Source organism: Empidonax traillii, unplaced genomic scaffold, assembly GCF_003031625.1.
Source record: "Empidonax traillii isolate 1590-97213 ecotype Southwest subspecies unplaced genomic scaffold, ASM303162v1 scaffold35:size4298261, whole genome shotgun sequence".
In the NCBI taxonomy this organism is placed as follows: domain Eukaryota; kingdom Metazoa; phylum Chordata; class Aves; order Passeriformes; family Tyrannidae; genus Empidonax; species Empidonax traillii.
In genome coordinates, this window is record NW_020955228.1 from 3,070,897 (window position 1) to 3,093,586 (window position 22,690).

The following is a 22,690-nucleotide window of genomic DNA, read 5'->3' on the forward strand; positions in this document are numbered from 1 at the left end:
ACACCACTGCTAAATGATAGATAGGTTAAGAGATTTAGACATATAGAAAATAGGAACTTTGATACCTAACCTTAGAGGATGTTGAGCTTCAAGTGTGGAATTCAGACCCTGTGTTAGTTACCAGGTCTCCATGTGAAATACATAGAGGTTCCCAAGAAAGGTGTCCTTGGCAAGGTGTGCGGCTGTTATCAGCTAATGAACAGGAAAAAGTTCTGGTGATACATTTGCTCATTATTAGGGATTAAACCCATTTTCCTGACAGCCTTTTCTCAAAGATTATGAACTTCTGGACAGAATCACAAAATCACAGAACAGTTGAGGTTGAAAGTGAACTCAGGAGGTCATTTCATCCCCTTCCCTTGCTCAAATAGAGTACCCCTAGAGCTAGTTGCTGAGGACTATGTCTAGATGGTTTTTGTGTATCTCCAGGGATGGAGACTCCACAACCTCTGTGGGCAATTTGTTCTATTACTCAGTCACCCACAGAGTAAACGGTTATTTTCGTGTATTCAGATAAAGCCTCAGATGTTTTGGTTTGTGCCCATTGCCTCTTGAATAGTTTGGTTAGATGGTGTACCTTCAGTGTCTTATCTTTTCAGCTGAAAGGAATGTAATAATGATTAAAGGTTTTGATGTTTGAATAAGAGCTGAGGAAGAGCATGACTCTAGACCTATTGTTAAAAATCTCAGACTGAAAAGATGTGTCTCAATATCTACTTTATGGACCACATAATTTAAATACACTAGGAGATGTGGGAAAAATATTTACAAATTCACCCCCATGTTCAAGATGTAGTTGAACCTGAGTCTTCTGCTGCCTCAGTAAGTGCTCTTGGAACGTCTGCTTGGATTCATTGCTATTTTTTGCATGGCACTGGCTTTTCTTGCAGTAACAGGTAGCCAGATGATTTTACTAGAGTAGTACCAGACTGAAACTAGTATGCACTGCTTCTCAGCAAGGCTCCATACCTGGAGTACCTGACTGGCCAGGTCACTTTTGGTCCACTTGGAATTTAGGCAGATCAAGCTCCTCACTGTCATATGAAGGGAAGAGTCTTGTTTTACTGCCTTGTATAATAGAAACACCAGTGGAACTCTACAATGGGTGGTCAGTCCAAAGCCCTGAATTAACTACCCATGTTATGGTATTGTCTTGAGTACTTGTCTTGGAAAGGTTCATGGAGAGGCCTGGGCATGATGTAGCCCAATACTATAACCGAGCACACTACAGAAAGGAATCAACTCTACCACCAAAGACGAGGCCACAGTAGGATGTGCACCTCTGGAGATCAAACATCCTACTACCTATCTAGAGTCATGAAAGAAGAGACTAATTAGCTTACTGTGGAAAAATATTAATATGCTTTTAAGTTTTCATTAAAGGTCCAACTCGGTGGGTTTATCTGCTAGGGATCTGTGTAAACTGAGTTTGGACAGGCTTCTCTTCCTTTGTTACTCAAATATGCACAGATTGTAGAATATCTCTATTCTGGCTTTACTCTTTAAATAAAGGCAATCACATAATGGCACAGACATGAATCCTTTTTCTAATGTTCATGTCTGTCAGTCAGTGTAATGTTCTGTCTACTTATAAAGGTGTCTGTATCCTAGTATAAATAAGGCTCTGTACAAAAATGCTTTGAATTTATGTGTGTTGGCTTAATTTTTAACATATTTCTCGATGTTAGTGTTTCTATCTTTAAAGCAGGTTTTTGTCTTTTTGTCTACTGTTCTGAGCTCACCGTCTGGTATTTAAAAATTGCCTAAATAAAAGAATCCACATTCCATTGTGCTAATGTACACTGTGTGCAGGCAAAGCCTGAAAGGAGGAGAAATGAAGTGTTTTGATCAATTGCACAAAAGTTGCTGTTAATACTGTATGGTAACTAGTTTTCAGTGTTTGGTATAATATAATATGTTTTATCATTGGTATGAAATATGCACTGTATTTTTTAAAAAGAAAATTTCCCATGTGAACACTGAACATTTTGTAATGTGAAAACACATAGAATATGGTCACCTGACATGAATATCTTGCATTGTCATGGAGAACTGTAATACTTAAGTTATGACTGCAAAAATTCGCTAGATGTCACAAAACAGGACTTCCAAAGAGTCATGTCGAAGTACAGGAACAGAAAAGAGAAGCCTGTACTGCAACTGTCATGTTGTCAAAAACAGCAGTATTGACGTTTTCTGTCTCTATGTTGCCCCATGAAATCCTACCAGAGATAATCGTCTTAATGATATTGATCTTTTGGGAATGCTGATGAAGTTAGATGATAATGAACTGTGAGCTGAGCAGGGGCAGTTGTAAGCCGTGCATGGACTTTTTCCAAATTTTTAAAAATATTGAGAGAACAAAATAGAGGTAGCATAATGCTCTCTCTCTAGTAATATCCTCTTTGCTGAGTTTTTTTTTCCATATCATTATCTGTACATTCCTCAGCATACACATACTTTGTTTCTTCATGAATGCTGTAAAAGAATTTTTCACTGAATTCTTCTCTAAGTCATATTTTGTGTGAAAAGGAAATGTTAAAAAACCCTCAGAAGGATAAGGAATAGGGATTTAGCCAAATCTAAAGCTGGTTTAGTTCTGTGGATTACTACAGTCCACAAGGCCTTTTTTTTTTTTTTTGCTGGTGTCCTTGATCTGTAGGCAATTTCTATCCCACCTCCAGGAATGCCTGCCTAAATCGGAACATATATATATATTTTGTGCCTTTAATTGTTGGGTGGTTGTAATTTTTTGGGGTTGGTTTTGGTTTTTTAATGTGGACATTTAATGCATAATAAGGCATGATGTCAAATCCCTCAGATTCTTTAAATGGTGGCCAGAAGAACCACTGTTACAGATGCACTCCGTTTGCACTGAAGTCTGATAGAACTTTGGCCATGGTCCACAAAACTTTGCAGCTGACTGCTTGGATTACATTTAGCAGCAAATTATATGAGACAACCTGATAGTATTTGTTTATAAAGTAATGCCAGTGAATCAACATAGGTAGACAATTGCACAGATACACACAAAACACACATCCATAGGATTATAAATAAACAGATTTCACTGGAGCCAGTTTAACTCTATTAACTGTCATGTTGTTTCTTCTTATTTACACTTGTGTGAGTGAAAGTTTAATGATTGTTATGCTTGTTTCAGATAAGAGAAGGCTAAAACATTGACATTTATCTAGTTTGAGTATATTGAACTGAATACTGAGTATATAACTGAGTATATTGAACTGAGTATATTGAACTGAATATTGAGTATACTGAGTATATTGAACTCCTTTAATACTGATCATTAAATACAGAAATATTCCAATCTTTTTTTTGCCTGTCCACTTCTCTCTGAAAATACAGTCCTTGATGGTATTTGTGTGAGGCTGTGTGAAAATACAAGTTTGGCCGATATCTCATTTAGAGATTATAGATTCTTATTTTTATGTATGTGGTAATCATCATTAATTTGATGGCAAATATATAGCTGAGTAGAATAAACCATCTTGAGTAGCTGAAATAAAGAGTAAATATAATGAAGCAGTGGTGTTATTTCTTAATCTGTTGTAAGAGAAATTTGATATGATACACAACCTTATGAAACAGTTGATTCTTGAATTTATAATCTGACTTTCTGAACAGAGCTACCTTGCCAGAACTTCTACATTTTCCCTTTATCTTACCCACACTGGAAGGAAGGAGATTTCATTTTTCTTGTATCCTCAGTGACTCTAGAGGCAAAAAATTCCTTAAGCATCACTGATCCTAGTGCTGTACTTTATGAAATTTATATACAGTTCCAGAACGTGTGTTAGAAAATGACTTTAGGGAATCTATTAAACTTGCAAGCATGGCAGGTTCCCAAGTTTAATTTATGGTTTGCAGAAATATGGGATATTCATTGTCGTCCTTTTTCTACTGTTAGAAATTACATGTGTGGAGGCCTGAATTTATCATTTAGTCCATACAGAGGTAAGGTCAACAGTGGATAATCATGCAAAATATAAACCTCAAGCTACTCTTATTTTGAAGCATCTCAAGCTGGAGCAAATTAAGATTGCATGATCTTAGATGCTTCCTTTAAATGTGAATTTTAGACAGCAGAAGTGATAACAAGGGCTTTCTCTTCCTGCCTTTTTCCTTCTCTTTAGATCATGTTGCATGTGTATGTATGTATGTGCGTGTGTGTATTTATATAAGTTTATATGCCACTGTTCTCAAATATATTATTTCTGGCAGTACTGTGAATGGGTGATTGGACAGAGAAAGAGCCTCTAATAGATTTCAATCCCATCTGCCTGCTGCTCTGTTTTGCACTCAGTCAAGTATTTTTTCAAGCTGATAATTGAAAACCTATCTTGTTCTTACAGAATGGCTTTGCTGTTGTAAGGCCCCCAGGCCATCATGCTGAAGAATCAACAGCCATGTAAGTACCAGGGAATATTGCCCATCTTGGAGCACTAGGGTTACTGGCAATCACCTGCGTTGTGCATGTCTCTGAAGAACTGTAATTGTTAGCAGATGACCGAAAAGGCTTTCTAGGTACTCCCAGAAGCAGATTTATGGCCTCAGAGATCATATAGCATTTTTTAAAATGCTCTGAACATTATTTATAGCTATTTTCCTGACTGATTTGCTTTCTTATTTCTGTTCTTCTCTATTCCACAGGGGGTTCTGCTTTTTTAATTCAATTGCAATTACTGCCAAATACTTGAGAGACAAGCTAAATATAGGCAAGATATTGATTGTAGATCTGGTATGTATTCTTGGCAAGCATCACACTTTCAATGCATCTAGATGAAAGATAATGAATTTGTATTTATATGTCAGACTTTCCAGCTTTTAATTTCTACAAGTAATAAAGGTGTGCATTTCCTCTGATTTTGGAAACTCATTAAAGCCAGGATGGCAGTACTGAAGCTGTAAACATGTATGTTTCACTTTAATGGTGTTAACTGCAATTTAATGAGAAGAAGGCACAGATCAGGGCAACTTTTATGGTCCTTAAATGAATTGATACTTCCACTGTTAAAACAACCCTACAGAACCCAAGTTTACTTTTCCCTACAGAATACAAACTCTAAATAGTCAGATGTTCTTTAAAGAATGTTGTTGCATTGGTAACCAAATTGGCCACTTTGCCCAGCTAGCAGTGATTTAACTTGTTGTGTAACTTCGATATTATTAAACAAATCAACAGGTCATTCCCTCTAAGAACTTTCAAGTCATGTATGTCAGGTTTTGATGGTTCCCCGAAGGAAAGCTATGTGATTAAAAAACCACTTCATTGGATTAGTCTTGTATTTTAATAGAAGGCATTCTTACACAATACTTAATATGTTTAACAAATGGATTATTTAAATGCAGATGACATTTGGCATGTTGGCTGTATTATTTTCATGAATAATGAATTGGAGCTCTGCCTTGCACTTAAAGGATCAGCCCCATGCACAGCCCAAGGAAAGTTGAATGCTGATTTATGAGCACCATTTTTGTTTTCCTACAGTTCATGACGAGGTGTAATAGGGTGTCTGACAAAGCATAGACAGGAAATGAACCCTGGCATCAAAACCTAACCTGTTACATCTGCACTTAATTAATTTTTGCAGGTGATAAAAGATTTAAAGACAAAATATGTTAAAGGGTTTTTGAAGTGCAGGGCTTAATAGTCGAAATCTTGTTCATATCTGCACTCATAATTAAATCTTATTGTGGAGTCATGGCCTTACCATCTAGCACTTTTGTTCAGTTAAACATGCATACTGCCTGTTGAAGAGAAGCAGAGAAAGGGGGAGTATGGGAGAAGGAATGGCAAGTGAAAAATGAGTGGTAGAATAAGTATATGGGTAGATTAAGTATTCTTAGAATGTTTTTCAAATATTTCTCAGATTGGGCTACTATCATTTAGAAACATAATCTGCCGGAAACAAGTATTTTTGAAAAATTCACTTCTACTATATGTTGTTTGTTGACTTGAATCTTTCAGTTCACTGATGTAAGTGCTGACCAAAAGTGAAGTCTCTGTTTATTCTCCTTTTTAATAGGAAAATCCTATTAAAAGTCTGCATTTTGTGGATTTTTTTTAAGTCTTTTTGTCTCTTAGTGTTAAATTTGCCTTGTCAGGAAAAGAAAACATTTCCCTTTGACATACTTAGGCAATAAGGACTTAGAAATTCAGCTTTAGCTTTTCAAAGCAAGGTTAGATGTGCAAATCATTACCTGCACAAATGATTACCTGTGAAGCTGCCTGTCCTTGCCCAGGAAAGTAGATAGGGAATGCTCAGCCTCTCTCTAACTCTGTCCCATTGGCTAGAATAACTCAGCTGATGAAAAGGAAGAAATATATGGCTGACACTGATTGCTTCATTCCTGGAGCAGTTGCAGTCCAGTCCCCAGTCTGCTCAATGGTCAGAGTAATGATGTACAAAAATTCATATGGAAGATTTCTTATGCATGCAAACTATGGATAAATCACAGGCCAAACTGAATGAATGAACAAGTTAATAGTGATGTCTTTATTCCCACCAACAGAGAACTCGGGGCATCTGAAGGAAAGAATGGAATTACAGATGTTAGACTTGAAATTAACCTTTAAGACTATATTTTGATAGTGACTAGCACAGTGGGACCCCATGCAAGTTGGCAGCTATACATGTTACTACAATATAAATATTAAAAAGTAATATCCAATCCCACACACTGAAGTATACTCTAGTTACAAATAAAGTGTTGTCTTCATAGCTGCTACGTGTTTTCATATATAAATTCTTAACTTTTTAATTATCAATCTTTCCTTTGATTATTTCTATACTAAAATAAAAGATATCTCTGACAGTTTTCTTTCCCTTATCCCACCACTTGGATAAACCTCTCTTTTTGAACTGACTTACATACCCTGAATACATTTGATCTACTAAGGGCAGAATATGAACTCATTCCCCACATGCTAACATCCGCAGTCTTAAAGAACACATTCCTTTGTCTAACCAGAGAAGTTACTGCTCTTCAAAACAGAGTAACCCTTAGTGGAATTAGGGTTTAGACAAGAAAGATAGCTTTGAGATATGGATTTAAAAAAAAAAAATAGGAGAAAAAGATCTCTCTTTGCCACTTAAGTATTTTTTTCTTCCCATTTGGAAACTGTTATCTAAAGCCCCAAATATGCATGGAAAAGAAAGACTAAAATCACAAAATGAAGTCCTATTGTGTTTTTAGTCATGATCCCTTGCAGATCTATCTATGTGACCAGCATAGCTTCTCAGGTTGCAATCCTCATTCCAAGATCATCCATACTTGTATGCATGTTAGCAGGATTTGAGTCTGTTTTGGAGTAAACCACTTCTGTCACAGCTGAAGACTGAATGGATTTTGAAGGTTAGTCTGCATGCCAGAGTTTACTTCATTTGCCAGTCAGAACCCTCTAACTCTATGATGACTGCCTTCAAATCTCCTACACCCTCACAACAGTGTGTACTCCTTTGCACCTCTAATGTGTTACATTTAACCTTGGCATTAAGTCACAGTTGGGCTGTAACTCCATCCTCATGTTGTTTCAAGTACTTTCAACTGAGAAAAGAAACCCTTATAATATTACCCTACAGAGGTCCCAGAGGGGGTCCAAGTCAAGCACAATGCAGTACAATAAGACTCAATCACTGCAGAGAGTACTGAACAATGTGGGTGAAAGTCATGGGCTACATCATCTGCAAGGAGGACAAGCAATGGTCAGTGTTTGCTGTGTTGTTGGCAATGTATACCTTGAGGTACACCCTGAACCTTCCTGGGGTCTAGGCATTCTGAGGAAAATGTGGCTACCTTTCTCTGATACTAAATTTGATTTAGACCTCATAACATTTGTAAAGTAAATACAGACTAGATGACTGGGTGTTGCCATTCAGAGTACTTTGTCTGTCCTCCTTCTTTATTCTCTAAATCAGAAATGTCAAAGGGATAGCTTAAAGGAGGAGAATTAGTAATATCTATAACTGTTCAAGTTCTTAGAAATGCCAGTGAAGAAACTTTTTTTTTTGCTTTTCTTTTACTGAAAGGCAAGTGGATTCTCGATTTTCACCTGTAAAATTCTTATGTGCCTAACCACATAGTACAGCAGTAAAAAGCACAACTGAAAAAAATGGAAAAGCCTGTATCATCAGCCTTTGTTACATACATATACTGTCAGCATTTCTTTTTCAGTATTTTATGTAATGACAGAATTTTTTCGCTGTCGTTATATAATGTTTGAAATATGGAGACTAGCCAAGGTCACTCCTTGATTGTGGAAGGCACCATCCTATCTGCCAGATGATTTAATAGCTAATGAGATCATATTCCTATGTCTTCAACTGTTGCCGTCATGATTTTGCAAAAATGAAGTATGAAGTCCTTTCTGCATCTGGCATCTCTTTTGATGTGGATCTAACTGCTGAGGGACTGAACTGAACTGAATGTTTCAAGAAAGCCAATTTACTCAGCTGGTCGCAGAGCCTTTGACCTCAATAGTGGAACTTGGCAAATCAATGAATACTCTTATGTTTAGTGTTCTGTCAAGAATTGTGAAAAAGCTCTGTAAACCATAGATCCTTCTGCAAAATACTAGTTTGTAGTTTAAACATTAGTCTTTCTTCAGAGGCCAATGAGGCTAGTTAATTAAGCCTGAGGGGTTATGAACTGTTGGCAGTTAATAAGTCATAAAATTCCTCCATAAAACAGGATGCTAGATTCCATCACTGAGGCAAGGAGTACAAAGAGCCGGTGTATAAATATCTAATTGTACAAAAGGACTGGGATTTCTCAATGACTGCTCATCTGGAGTCTCCAGGGCACGCTCGCTATGGTTTCCTGATTTTTAGAAGCCAGTTTAAAAAATGAGTGCATTAAAGAGTAATTTGCCTGAAAGTTCAGGAAGTATGGGGTGGTGAAGGGAGGGGGAAAGGAAAAGACAAAAGGAGGGCAAGGGAGAGGGAGAGAAACTGAGAGAGGAGGGGGGTGTAAAAGAAAGCAGAACTGAGCTCTCTACACTGAGTTGGACATTATTACATTTGTCATCTGTTTTCTTTCTCCTTTAGGATGTTCACCATGGCAACGGTACACAGCAGGCTTTTTATGCTGACCCCAGCATCCTGTATGTTTCCCTCCATCGCTATGATGAAGGCAACTTCTTCCCTGGCAGTGGAGCCCCAAATGAGGTTAGGTTTATTTCTTTAGAGCCCCATTTTTATTTGTATCTTTCAGGTAATTGCTTTGCATGATTACCCCTAATTTTCTTGTCCTTCTCTGGTTCTTTAAATTACACCAGATTACCAAATTGTCCACTGGGAGCAGGGGACCAGTAGAGAACAAGTGCATAACCCAGAGCAGTCCTTGTCAAACAAGGCTAGGCGGATCTGACATGTTGTTTGATGTTTGTTTCTAAAGCACATTTGAGAATTTTTTTCCCTTTCCCTCTCTCTTTTCCTCCTTCTTTTTTCCTCTTTTTTCATTCCTTTTTGCATTTTATTCCTATTTTTCAGGTTGGAAGTGGCCCTGGTGAAGGGTATAACATAAATATTGCTTGGACAGGTGGCTTGGACCCCCCTATGGGTGATGTTGAGTATCTCACAGCATTCAGGTTGGTACCTTTGAAAGTTTTGGTTGTAGAGCACAAGCATATGAATAAGAGCTAATGTAATATTGAAAGTAAGGAGAATGACCTATGATGAAACCAACTTAATTCTGGTATCCCAGGATATGAGAGTTTAGTAAATAATAAAAAAGGATAATTTAATTTTTGTGATCATCCCCACTGAATCAACAAAATAATTTGTAATTACTAATTGGTCACTGTTTTTTTCATTATTATAGCATGCCAGTAAAAATGACTTTGAGCTTGCTCACTTCTCTATCTATAATACTTGAATACAAGTATTTACACTAGGCAGAAGAAAATTTCTGTTCACGATCACGTTAATTGCAGTTACATGCCAGTAGAGCGAATAGAAAGCAATGTGAAGCATGGCTGAAATCCAGTTCCTCACCTAAAATACTCATCATGATGCTCACAGATTTGAGCATTAGGTTTTTCTATGAATTGTGGTAAATTGTTATTTACTTAAAATTGTGAAATATCACAGTAAGAACAATAGGAAATGTTGCATACTCTATTTCTCTTTCAATAGCTCATTCTAAATGAAATTTTATTCATTCATAGGTGATGCATCATATTTAGTCTTATTTTCATGGGACCAGAGAAAAGAAAACCAGTTTAAAACACAGTCTTTTAAGAGTTTCAATAGTTCTATCTTACATACCCCATTTCCTTTCATTGTAATGCAGTCCAGTGGAAGGATTTAGTGAGCACTCACCTTTCAAGACTGGGCAAATGCTACATATTTGAAAGGAGGTTTCATTTAGTAGAAAATAATATGCAAGAAAGGCAATGAGACAACCAACATGTATATCCACTCTCTTTTAAGATATATAGTTTGAAGTAGTGCATTTATCACAATATCCCACTGTTACTGTGGAAAAGGTTCTAATTGTATTTCCATTTGCCTGTATTTAAAAAAGAGTCTACACAAATAGTATGTGATGGGCTCCAAATTTCCTACACTTCAGTATTGCCTCAAGCTCTTTCCAGGATACATTTTATACTTTGATGAGATTTTCATGTAGGTTAAGGAAATGGATGAACACAAATAACTGTTATTAGTGTCTGATATTAATATATTTGGTATTTCCCCCCTAACATTCTTGATTTGGATCCAAACTGTTCCACTAATGATATAGGTAATGTGGCCATCTACTGATGTAGAGAATGGTGGTTGCAGCTTATTCAACAGAAGACTCACACAACTTGAACTGTAACCATAATTGGTACCACTGCTATGCTGATGACAAATACATGGGCTTAATAGTACATTTGCTAATACAAAGTTCACAATTCTATTTTAAGGCACACCAGTAAATAGTTTGGAGCAGCTAATATTGCTGCTGTGCCTATTACTCCAGAGTTAGATGGAACTTCAATCTCTGTGCCTAAGCAAAGCAGCACTATTCAGGAAAATAAAACTCATGTAAGCTACTTCATACTGACTAACCATGTACAGACATACACTTCATTATAATTATTATATTTTTGAGTCACATGCATTCAAAATAAAGCTTAGGATTTCCCTTTGAAAAATTGCTGATGGTGAAAAATGTAATGCTGCTATTTTAAATGCATCCATTTAACTTTGTAATTACTATGAAAATTACACCTTGTGTTAAATAGGTAATTGCCTTTTTTTTTTTTTTTTAAGAAGAATAATATACTTGAGCAATTACAATAGATACTGCTGTTTTCCTCTTCTCCAAGCAAGTATCAGCAACAGGAAATGTTTCCCTACCTCCCAGCCCCTTTTGGCCTGCTAACAGTCTTTGTGCCCCTCTGTAAGGCTTCTTGATATGGATTAGTGTGACTGGTATGATGGTTTTGAGTGGGGATCAATGAAGCAAACAGCATGGAACTTTAAAGGGTGAATACAAAAATTTGTGAATTACACAGGATAGACCAGTAGCTCTTTTCTATGGATCTAGTCTGAATGGTAGGTAAATTTTCAACTCCTAGTAAAGAGACACTTTATCCATAGATCAGAATCTAGCCCTGCTTTTATCCAGAGTGTCACGCATGATGTAGCCTGAGTTCTCAGTTTGATCAGAACAGGATTGTGAGACAGTAGTCAGGCAAAAGAGATCCACAGTTTATCCTTTAGCCACAGAAAGAAAGGAAGGTACAGTATTGGAGAAAATGAATAGAAGAGTTGGTAAAATATCCCAGCAAGTCAGCTGTTGTTCTGGAAATTTGACTTGCAATCAGTTTTTAAGAAAATATGTGAGTTTCGTAGAAAGGAAAATGTTGGGTTTTTTATTAAATTAGTTTGTTTTATATACAATATCTGAACTAAGGGGTGGAGAAAAGGTTGAATATCTTCAATTTTAAAAGAAAAATAAGGGACTTCATACCTTTCTCTCCAGCAGCCAGAGAGGTTACTCAGTATTTAGTCCCTGATGAGGCAGGAGTGGGTGTTGGTGAAGGTCCTCTCCTTTGTAACCAAGGTGTAAGTTTGCAGATAGGTGGAGCCTGTTTGGAGAGAAGCTTCCTGCTTATTGGCAGCCTCCAGAGCCTAATCCTTTGAGTTCTTAAGAATTCAGAAATTTGCATTAAAATAATCTAAAACTCCCTGGGGGGTGCACATAGCTTTCACTTTCTCACCAGCAGAGCCCTAATTTCATCCCAGAATTGCACCCAGCACGTATTTGAAGTGTCACCAGCCTTGACAGTAGGTAACTTGTTACTGCTTGATTGACTGTCAAATTTCACAGCAGAGATCCTTCTGAATAGTAATGTCCACAGAAAAAGAGACTTTTTTCTGTCTCTAGAGTTCAGCTCGTAATCAGGTATTATATATGACAATGTGTTTGATATCAGCTATATTCTTCTTAGGCCAGAATATATTTGTAGAAGAGTGTAAGCATTTACACACCTACATATATATACATGCAGGTAGTGGAATATTAGTTATTTTCCACCGCATAAATCACTAGATGAACCTATTTTCAGTAAATCCTTTTAGAACTGAATAATATTCAGCATCACTCTTCCTCCAAACTGTTTGAGAAAGTATTTCTATTTCTTCAGGAAACCCCAACTTTCAGTGTAAAAAAATGAGAAAATTTGAAGGCATAACACAGAGTAATCACTTTGAAGGGAATGCTGAGTGAGTGGCTGCGCTGGGATTTTAGTGGGGAAGAGCAAAAATAATGGTGCTGGTTTGTGTCTGCCATTTTGATTTCAGTGGAACATGAAGAGTTTATTGTATTTTTGAACTAACTCTATTGCAAACTCAAATTTAAATGGCTGTAGCCAGTTTGAAGATGAAGACTGCTCATTCATTAATAGAAGAATATGTTTTAATTTCTCTTTGATTTCTACTAAGAAGACGAGTTTGCTCATGTTAACTACGAGGAGGTAGTACAAAATATAGGAGAGAGAAGTTTTTGCATAACAGAAAGTAAGTGCAGTAATCAAATCACTGTACCATTTAATTCTACCAGAAAAGTGTTGTTTGATGTTTACCATAATTATGCAGTTGGTATAGCTACAGAAATCCTTGAAATAATGACATTTTTTCTAAAGGGCAGGCGTCTCTTCTTCTAAGATAACAAAAATGCACAGCTCTTTTACATTACTTTCAAGGCCTGGAGTATCCCTCTAGAGAGTTTGTTTCATAATTTACTTCCACCTATTCAGATTAAATTTGCTTTAATCTCTTTGAAAGCAATAGGAGATGGTGGCTATTTTCTAAGAGGATGATTTTACTCTCGAGTTTATGAGGATGTAATCCGCTCTCTTCTGCCAACAGTTATAGAAAAAAGTAAGAGCAATGGGTGACTAGTAATGTTCAAATAATTATTTTCATGAGCTCCACGTTATACCAGATGTGCTCAGTAAAACAGGCAGCAGACAGAGGCTCAGGTCTGTTTGTATATGCACATGTGTCTATGTGCGTACTTGGAGTTTACAGAGGGCAGGAGAGATGTGTTTCCATAGAGTAGAATACAGAAGATGCAGGAGGCAGTGGAAACAAATGTGAGTGTTGAGAAGAGTGAGGGAGAGAGAAGGAACTGGGGTGTGCCTTCCAACCACTTTGCACTGCTTTTATTCAACAGAGGGGTTGTAAATTTGGGTTAACCGGCCAGTGTGCTCTGGCTGCCTTACACTACTCCAGAGTAGCATAAAACATCCACAGCATATCAATGAACGTGGCCATAAAAGCTTTGCTTAAAATGAAAAATATATGTGTGTGTGATTCTTAGAATGATGAGAAACAGTGTATGATAGTATTATCTTTTAGCAGTCACATGTTGGATTTTAATTTAAGAAGGTGAGCAAATTCAAAAGAAATAGGTGCCATTAAGGCAGAGTTAAAGATGAATTATATGCACAAGTTAATTTAATATATAGCACAACATTTGTAATTACCTGCAAATATAATTTTAAACAAAGAAAGTTCAAAATTAAAATCATACTCTGAACCACGTGTTAAAATGTAAAAATGAAAGAAAATTAAGGTATGCAGAAAATCTTTGCCCTGTCTTGCAGTTCTCAGTGTTTGTTCTGAAAGAAAATAAATACGTTTAAAACTGTTTGTATTCTAATATCTCAAAAATATTAACAAAAATATTCATTGTCATCTTGTGGCCATATAGGGCATAGTTAAGATTATTTAAAAGACTGTGATGATGTATACCAACCCTTCTTTTTTCCTTAGTTTTGTATTTCTGAATCTGGTGACATTTAATTTTGACATTTCAAATTAAAAACTTTGTAAGTGTAATTTTATTGTTGTCAAATACATTGTCTTTGTTAACTCTGTTTCAGCATAGATACTAATTTTTCTTTACTATTTAAGCTACACTTTAACATATAAGCCCTAAGAAGAACACTATATTGCTATATTTTTCTTATGCTTGTTCATTTAAGTTTGCACAGCTAGCGTATATTTTTATATATTAATTTAATTTTCTTATAAATTCTACTTTTATAACTTTTTGCTCACTGAGGAATTGGAGATAACTTGAAGAAGTTTCATGTATCCTATTGGTATTGAATTTCATGGTCTTAAGTATGTGTGTCTGAGAAACAAAAATTCTTTATTTAGCTCAAATCACTACTCTTCCACTTTCATTAAATGTCCATTTGTTTATGTGTAGATGATGTAGATGTATGTTCAGTTTGTTTATGTGTAGATGAAACTCACATTCTTGCCTATTCACATTTATTATTTTAAATACCTTGTATGATCTCTGTCAGGTCCTTTCCTATTTTTCTTCTCTTGAAATACAGTATTTCTGGTCTTTTTCAATCTGTTTTCATTTAGAAATGTATTCAGTTGCCAGATAATTTTAATTGCTCATCTCTGAGGCTTGGCTATTTTCTGGAAATGAGCTAAATACACCACATGAGGGCGAACCATCGATTTATATTATTTTGAATTTTATTCTGGCTATCTTTGACATCACTGCTCTGCAATATCATAATAACTCTTAACTGAGTAGAAACCTTGGTTTCTGATAAACATAGCAAAATAATGTAGCAGACAAAAATCAGCATTTTTTCCTAACTATACCTATTTAAAGTGAGTCACAGTACAGTGGTATATTGTGATGTTTAATGAATTCCACCGAGAATAGCTTTTGAGAATAAAGTTCTTTTAAACAATGATTCTAAATACCTATAACTTAATGCTGTTAATTTTTTATGACTATAATATCTAGAGTCTGCTGCTGAGGTTATATTGTGCTAGATTGCATCTAAAAAATATGGCAAGACTCAGCTTCTGATTCAAATGTTTGATAATGTTTGGTATCTCTTCAGAGAGATGAAAAGACAGAAGTATGGGAGGGGGGGAAAAAGCCAAGTGAGCTGCCCAGCCTCATGAGTCAATAAAAGAACTAGAAGTAGACTGTGCTAACATCTTTAGAACTTTAATCTGTTGTGTTATCAGTGAATTCCATTTGCAATAGCCTTAGACTAGCAAAATGCCAGGTTTATCTTTACTAATGGAAACTAATTATTTCTCAATATATTGCTTTGTAATAACTGGTAAAGATTATTCCGGCTATGGTTGTCTCTCTTGTCTGTTTGTTGACGTTGATATGTTCAGCATTTCACTGTGTAAAGAGGAAGGCGGAATCCCTGAGTCCTGTGTATGATAGGCAGATAATGATTTATGCAAATGTAGGTGGACATTATTGAGAGTGCTAGTTAGCCACAGTCCTTCTGCATTGTCAAGGGCGGTGCTTTTGTTAAGAAAAATTATTGCTGAGCAGAACACAGTCATGGCAGCTCTAGGAAATATAAACAATGGTTTCTGTGTGGATGTAGTTTGCTTTCAGTCACCCACAGCATCCTGCAGAATTTTAAGTTACAGTTTCAGTCAGTTTTTCTTTTCTGACCTTGCTGACTTTTACCAGGTGTCTTTAAAAGATGCACATTTCAACCATAAATGTCTTTCTTTTCTCTTCTGCCATAGAACATGTTGTAGGAGAATTCAAATAAAGGTATACCAAACAGATACAGACAGATAACTTAAGAGTATCTGAGCAATTTCTTTTGAAGAAGTTTGAAGAAGGCAGAAGTTTGCTTTAAATATTATTTTAAAAATCTGCTTAGAGTATAATTTCCTATATAAATATTCAATAGTCCAGATGATTTGTGACTTTAAAATATTTTCTGGGTGTGATGGGGAAGGTTTTGTAATAATGGTAAATTTTCATGCTTTTTTTATTTTCTTGACAAATGTTTTGAGCATTGAGGTGATTAGTATCATGGGGATGGGGACAGAATCCTTAGAAAATGGAGAAGCAGAGTTAAAAGCATTTGAAACACTGGTATAAACAGCTTTTCAACATTTTTTTATACTTCAAAGTTCACCATAAAACTAAAACTGGCAACAGTGTTTATAACCTGTGACCTCTTGTTCTTCCTACTACTTTATTTTTATTTGGAAAATCTAACTTCTGACTAAAGTACCCTAAATTTTCACCTTTTCTGTACTAGGATTTTTAAAACTATGTATGACGCTCCTTTCATTCACTGGAACTCAGAAGTGAAACCTTTCATTACAGAAATTAATTAGTGTTGGCTTACTTTTCTACAGAAGCAGTTTCTTTTATTGACATTGCAGACTAGGGGGTGGAGAAGAAAGGATAATAAAATATGGCATGTGTCAGGTTTATGTGGTTCAGGTTAAAAACTATTTGATTAAAACCCCAAGTCATACATGGTCTGTAGTTTCAAAGTACTGAAAAATACCTGAACTCTTTTCCAATATAACAATTTTCCAATTTTTGTTAACCCAGAAAGATGAAAGAATAAAGGTGTATGGATAAAGAATTACCATATTGTCAAGTATGTTGATGGAAAGGTGAGAAATACCACCAAAAACATCCTGGAAGAAATTAAATGCAGCAAGAGTGCACAAGATATTTTTATCCTAAAATTCAAAATTTCTGTGGCATTTAAATGGAGATGAATTTCAGGTCTGAATTAAAAGTCCTACGGCAACACTGAGTGTTTGTGTAGATGTCCAGCCCCAATTTAAATTTTGTTGCTTTATTATAACTTTTGAGAACTAGACTGTAGCCTGTAAAAAATATCCACATGTTCTCTGCTGGAACAGCTCCAGACTGTAACAGAACCACTAGATTGCACCCTGGTGCTTTATGTATTGTTTAATTGTTTTCCTTTGGTGGATATTTTTATTAAAAGCCCATTATCCAGAATCAGACAGAAGTGTTGTTTCAAGAACAGCAGAAACAGGCCTTTCAACTACACAGTTCTTATTCAAGGTTTCTTTAGCCAGCTTAGCTAATGAGACCTCCACTATTATTCTTTTCAATCTTAGAGAAGAAAAAGAAATGCAAGTTTTTATTTTGATTCTTTCAAACATAAGCAGGACTGCAAAGAAGTATTGTAAGGTCCTGTGTGTACTCACACACCTGTGTCTCAGTGTTAGTTTGTGTGTTTACCTCCAAGGCATGCCTGTGCTTAAAGATATTCTCATGCTTTTGCACAAATAATTCCTTGGAGATATTTTTTTATGGTAATGATTTTGTGTACCTGTGCAATACTTCGCCCATAAAGTAATTGCATGAAAGGAATAAGTATTTTTCATAGAAAAAATATTCTAGCAAGTAAAGCTCCATTAATTCTGAAGAAAAATAGAAAATCAGGCAAGAGCCAGACTTTTGAAATCTTGAATTATACTGAATAGAATAGCACAGGGCTGCAAGATCTTATGAGGGTTCTTGTTACTAGATATTGTTAGAGCCCCAACCAAGTATTAAATTACTTCTTAAAGTCAGCTTTTGGTCTTCCAGAGAGATGTTTCAAAGTATGAAAACAGAAATGTCTCAAAAATAGATATCTAATGAATAAGTTCATGGAGGTCTATGACTCATGATTATGTGGTATTATAATACTGCTTGGGCCACCAGAAATCCCATTAAATCAGTCTAGCTTCTTGAACAACAAGTTGTTACCCAGTGAGGGAATCCGTCAGACTTCAGACTCTGAGATATTATTTGTTTCTTACAGGCAGTATAAGAAAAATGCTCAGTTGTAGAGTGATGTGCCATTGTGTATATTTTTTTTCAGGCAAACTGGGATCTTTGTCTTGTGATCACATAAACTAGGGTCAGGATTTAGAAGTAAATTGATCATTTGGGTCATTAGCTTATGCAGGTCTCAGTCGTGCACACCAACATAATTCATAGTCAAGATACAGAGTTGTTACTTACACAAAATAATAGCTTCTTGCAGAAATTACTGTTGAAAGAGTTTGCGAATTCAGAGACTCTTCACCAAGTACATGTGGCAGGATCTTATCTTGGATACTGTGACCACGTTTAACCTAATTAAGCCCTCAAATCTTTAAGACTTCAAAACAAGCAGTTTCAAGAGTTGTTATGCCTTGAAACAAAGTAAGCTTTGGAAGTATCTCATTAGCTGATTTATATGTTTACCTACCACAAGCTTTTTTCTGATATGTATATCAGCTGTTAAAATAAAGTTACCAAAATTATGAATTTATATTTAAAAAATGAAAATGAAACCAAACAAATTACAGCACAGTTTAAACCAGGGTGAATAGCTATGCCCGGGATGCGTTTCTCCTGTGCCATAGGAGTGTACATGCTCAGAAGATAAACGGCGGAGGGCTGAAGGAAAAGATGCAGCTTATTTGGTTCTTTTTCTCCGTGTCAGTAAACTGAGTGGAGTCTGGTGCTTTGTCCCTCCTGTGCGGGGAGTACATTACTAAAGCAGAGACGACTAAAGACAACACTTCCAGTAAGCAGCAACTGTCTGTGGTTATGACTTCTGATTTTCTTCTATACTGGAACAAAACCAAAACTATTTGAAAGTTTCCAAGAAAACAGCTAAGTTTGTGTTTCAAACCCTTTTGTGACATTGTTCATCTCTAACCTCATGGTGAGGACATCACTCTAGGAAGCTAGAAAATCTTAAGTGAAAAACCCTAACTCTTTGGAATGGGACTTGGCTTTAAGTTGCACCAGGGGAGGTTCAGATTAGATATTATGAAAAAAAAGATCACTTAATGAGTGGTTTGGAATAAATTGCCTGGGGTGTGGTGGAGTCACCATCTCTGGAAGTGTTCAAGAGGTGTCTGGATATGGCACTTGGTATAGGGGTGATTATGATAGTGCTGGGTTGATGGCTGAACTACCTGATCTTTAAGGTCTCTTCTAGATTTGATGATTCTGTGATACTGTGAAAGATTGAAGACCGTTTCTTTTCCCCCATTCTTACAAATCAGGGACTTGAACCTGACCTCATCATATCTGAAGTTAATGCCTTTGCAATCAGATTATTTGGAATGTTTTGATTTTTTTTTTTTTCACATCCTTAAAAGAAGTCTTCCTCTGAAAATTATCAAAGATATGTACATATACAAAAATATTATGTTTTAGTAAAAGAGTACATTTCTTGAAAAAGTTACCAGTCTACTCCTTAATTATTAGGCTAATGGAAGAGTGGGGGCTAACTACCACCCTGTCCATTCCAACCCTCCTACTTGTCCAGCCAAGATGTTTGCAGATTAAGAATGTATTGTTAAACCTCAGCAAGTGCTTCAATTCCTGTGCCACAGGGACTTCTCATTCCTCATGCTTCATTAACATCTGCCTCACTTTCTGTGTGATGAACTCTATGGAAACATATCCCCTTTGGATCTGAAAATGACAGTTTATTATCTGCTCATTTACCTCATTTTGTTCTACAAAGAAAAGGTATTTCAAAAAGTTTCCCATAATTTTCAATGTAATTTTTATTACAAACTGCAAAGACAGCAAAAGAAATGCTGAGTTTGTAATAGCTTCAAGAGTAATTTCCAAATAAACAAGGAAGCAGTGATTTCATTTTCACTCTGTACCATCAGATGTGCCGCTGCTAAGTATTAACTGCCCCTGAAAGTAAAAACATGCCCTGAATGAGTGTTTTTCAGTTCGTTTTGATTTGCACTGTGTTAAGTTCGGTCATTGGCCACTATGTAAAAAATCACTGAGCAAACCAAGAATTTTTTATGTTGTCTTTTGTGGCCTTGCAAAGCAAATCTGAGAACTTTCAAATATTGGAAATATTTTTCCAGTAGTACCAAACAGTATAAATAGTGTTCCAAGACTCCAAATACTCTCCCTCCCAGCTTCGCGTTTCTCTCTTGAAGTCATAATTTGACCATTCATGAGGTTCTTCACAGCATCCGTAACTCCCCCTTTCTTCCCACACCTCTGTTTGTATGCCTCTGATCGCAAAGTTGCTCCTCATCTGTTCTTCTCAAACTCTTTTGCTTGTCACCAGGCCCTTATTCTTTTTATCATTTGATCTACCTGAGACACAAGCTTTTCTCTTCTCTTCTTTATCTATTATCTTTGAGCGTATAGATTGCTTTTTGTTCTATGGTTCAGTTCTAGACCTTCTCCAAAAGAACATCTCAGCCTTCCTCTGAAACCAGTCTTAGCATAAACCCCTCCTAGCCCAAAGCTCATAGTCTATATTTTACTCTCATTTTTCTTAGCCTGCGCGTCATTCACTTTTATTTATCCTGATGGTCTTTTTCTTGAAAATTCATCTTTCCCTCTCTTCTGTGCTTGGTAGCCCCTGGCCTCCACCCAGCATTTCAAGTAGCACCTTTAACTTGTTTTTTGGAATTATTATTTTCCTCCTTGATCTTTCTTCAGTGATTCCATGGCATTCTGATTTTGGTCTTAGTCCCTTCTCTTTCCCTTTGTGGTTGTCTAGAGGACAGTTCATCCACAATGCTTATTGTTTCTCTGTTCTAGGTATGTCTCCTTTGTACATCAGGATATATCATAGTAACACTATGAAACACTAATTGAGCAAATCTGCATTTAGTTCAATCTTAGCCTTACCAAACTTTTACCCTCAAGCCATTACTACTGTCACTTTCTATAGGCAAAACCATTTTTCTACCTGTCAGTCAGACAAGTTCTTGTGTTACCTTTGACCTTCTCTGTTGGAAGTCACAACACAGCAATGTCTGAATTTTGCAAATTCTTTCTGTAGCACGTCTTTGAAATACAGAATATGTTACCATTCCAACCAGCTAAAGTGATTTCTGATTTTCAGCCATTTTGTTTATTATTGCAGTGTCATTCTTAGAGTGCTCCTATGAATTTCATCCATATTGTGATACCAGGTACAGGTTTTCTGCTTTTCTGTGTGATAATGTTCGTACTTGCAGTATATTCTTATAAACAGCTACAAGGCTGCTTCATTAGCTTCCTTGAAATCTTTTATTACACTTCTGTTTTGCTATGTTACCTCACATTAAATGGGACATTTTATGTCCCATTATGTAACACATAAAATAGTTAAATTCCTATACTGCTAAGATGGCTTCTGTTTTTCTGGCATGTACCACTTCTGCCCATAGTTCTGCAAGTCCCCATAGTCTGAATGACAGGAAGCTGAACATGAGCCAGCAGTGTGCCCAGGTGGCCAAGAAAGCCAATGGCATTTTGGCCCATATTTTGTATTATTATCAGGAATAATGTGGCCAACAGGACCAGGGAAGTGATTTTGCCCCTGCACTAACTAGATTGCACCTGTCCAGTTCTGGGCCCCTCAGGTAAGGAAGGATATTGAGGTGCTGGAGCGTGTCCAAAGAAGGGCAACGATGCTGGTGAAGGGACTCCAGTTCAAGTCCTGTGAGGAGAGGCTGAGAGAGCTGGGGTTGTTTAGTCTGGAGAAGAGGAGGCTCAGGGGAGACCTCATCACTCTCTACAACTATCTGAAAGGAGGCTGTAGCCAGGTGGAGGTCAATCTCTTCTCACAAGCAACCAGCAGGAGGACAAGAGAGTGCAGTCTTAAGCTGTGCTAGGAGAGGTTTAGGTTCAATGTGAGGAAGAAATTCTTTACAGAGAGAGTGATCAGACATTGGAATGGTCTGCCCAGGGAGGTTGTGGAGTCACTGTCCCTGGAGGTATTTGAGAGTGGACATGGCACTTAGTGCCACATTCTGACAAGGTGGCGTTGGATCATAGGTTGGACTCAACGATCTCAGAGATCTTTTCCAACCTACTTGATTCTGTGATTCTGTGATTCTTTGCTAGAGTACAAAGACACCTTTTTATTCATTCTGTGCAGTGTGTTATGCCATGGGTTTTGGTTCATGACAGTACGTCCAATGCCCTGTACTAATATAAGTGTTTGTATTATTAAGGGTAATATTAAGATGTAAGGGTTAAGAGGTTAATTTAGGAGATATAAGTTCCTTTCCCCCTCTCATGTTGCATGAGAGGTACACGCCCCCAATACTGGTGACACTGGCAGCATGTCATACATGGGGTGATATGAGCTGGTGCACTGGAGGGGACCAGGGCTAGAATCAGGCTGGAATCAGGTTCTTTATCTAATGCAAAAGGGAGTGTCTTCCCAGGGTTTGAGAACGGGAAATAGATTAAGGGATTGAGTCCTCTAGCTCAGATGTCTCCTATGCAAATTTTCATGACTAAAATTTATTTGGGACATGGGGGAATGGACCTGTATTCTGGAGCTGTTTTTCAGTTCCAGAAGTATGCTACTGTTAGGATTCAGTCCTTCCCAAATATGCTTTCTAAGTGT

At 36.7% G+C, this 22,690-nt stretch overlaps 1 protein-coding gene across 13 annotated transcripts in view; it reads left to right on the forward strand.

Annotated features, from left to right (window-relative positions):
• Positions 1-22,690, forward strand: part of HDAC9 (histone deacetylase 9) — a 461,802-nt gene that overhangs the window by 356,838 nt on the left and 82,274 nt on the right. For 12 of the 13 annotated variants that reach the window (XM_027877926.1, XM_027877927.1, XM_027877934.1 and 9 more), the window contains 4 exons: positions 4,374-4,429; positions 4,672-4,759; positions 9,069-9,188; positions 9,513-9,610. In XM_027877926.1, the coding sequence (XP_027733727.1) occupies positions 4,374-4,429; positions 4,672-4,759; positions 9,069-9,188; positions 9,513-9,610 (362 nt within the window). The remainder of the gene's footprint in view (positions 1-4,373; positions 4,430-4,671; positions 4,760-9,068; positions 9,189-9,512; positions 9,611-22,690) is intronic. The other variant, XR_003570509.1, reaches the window with a different exon arrangement.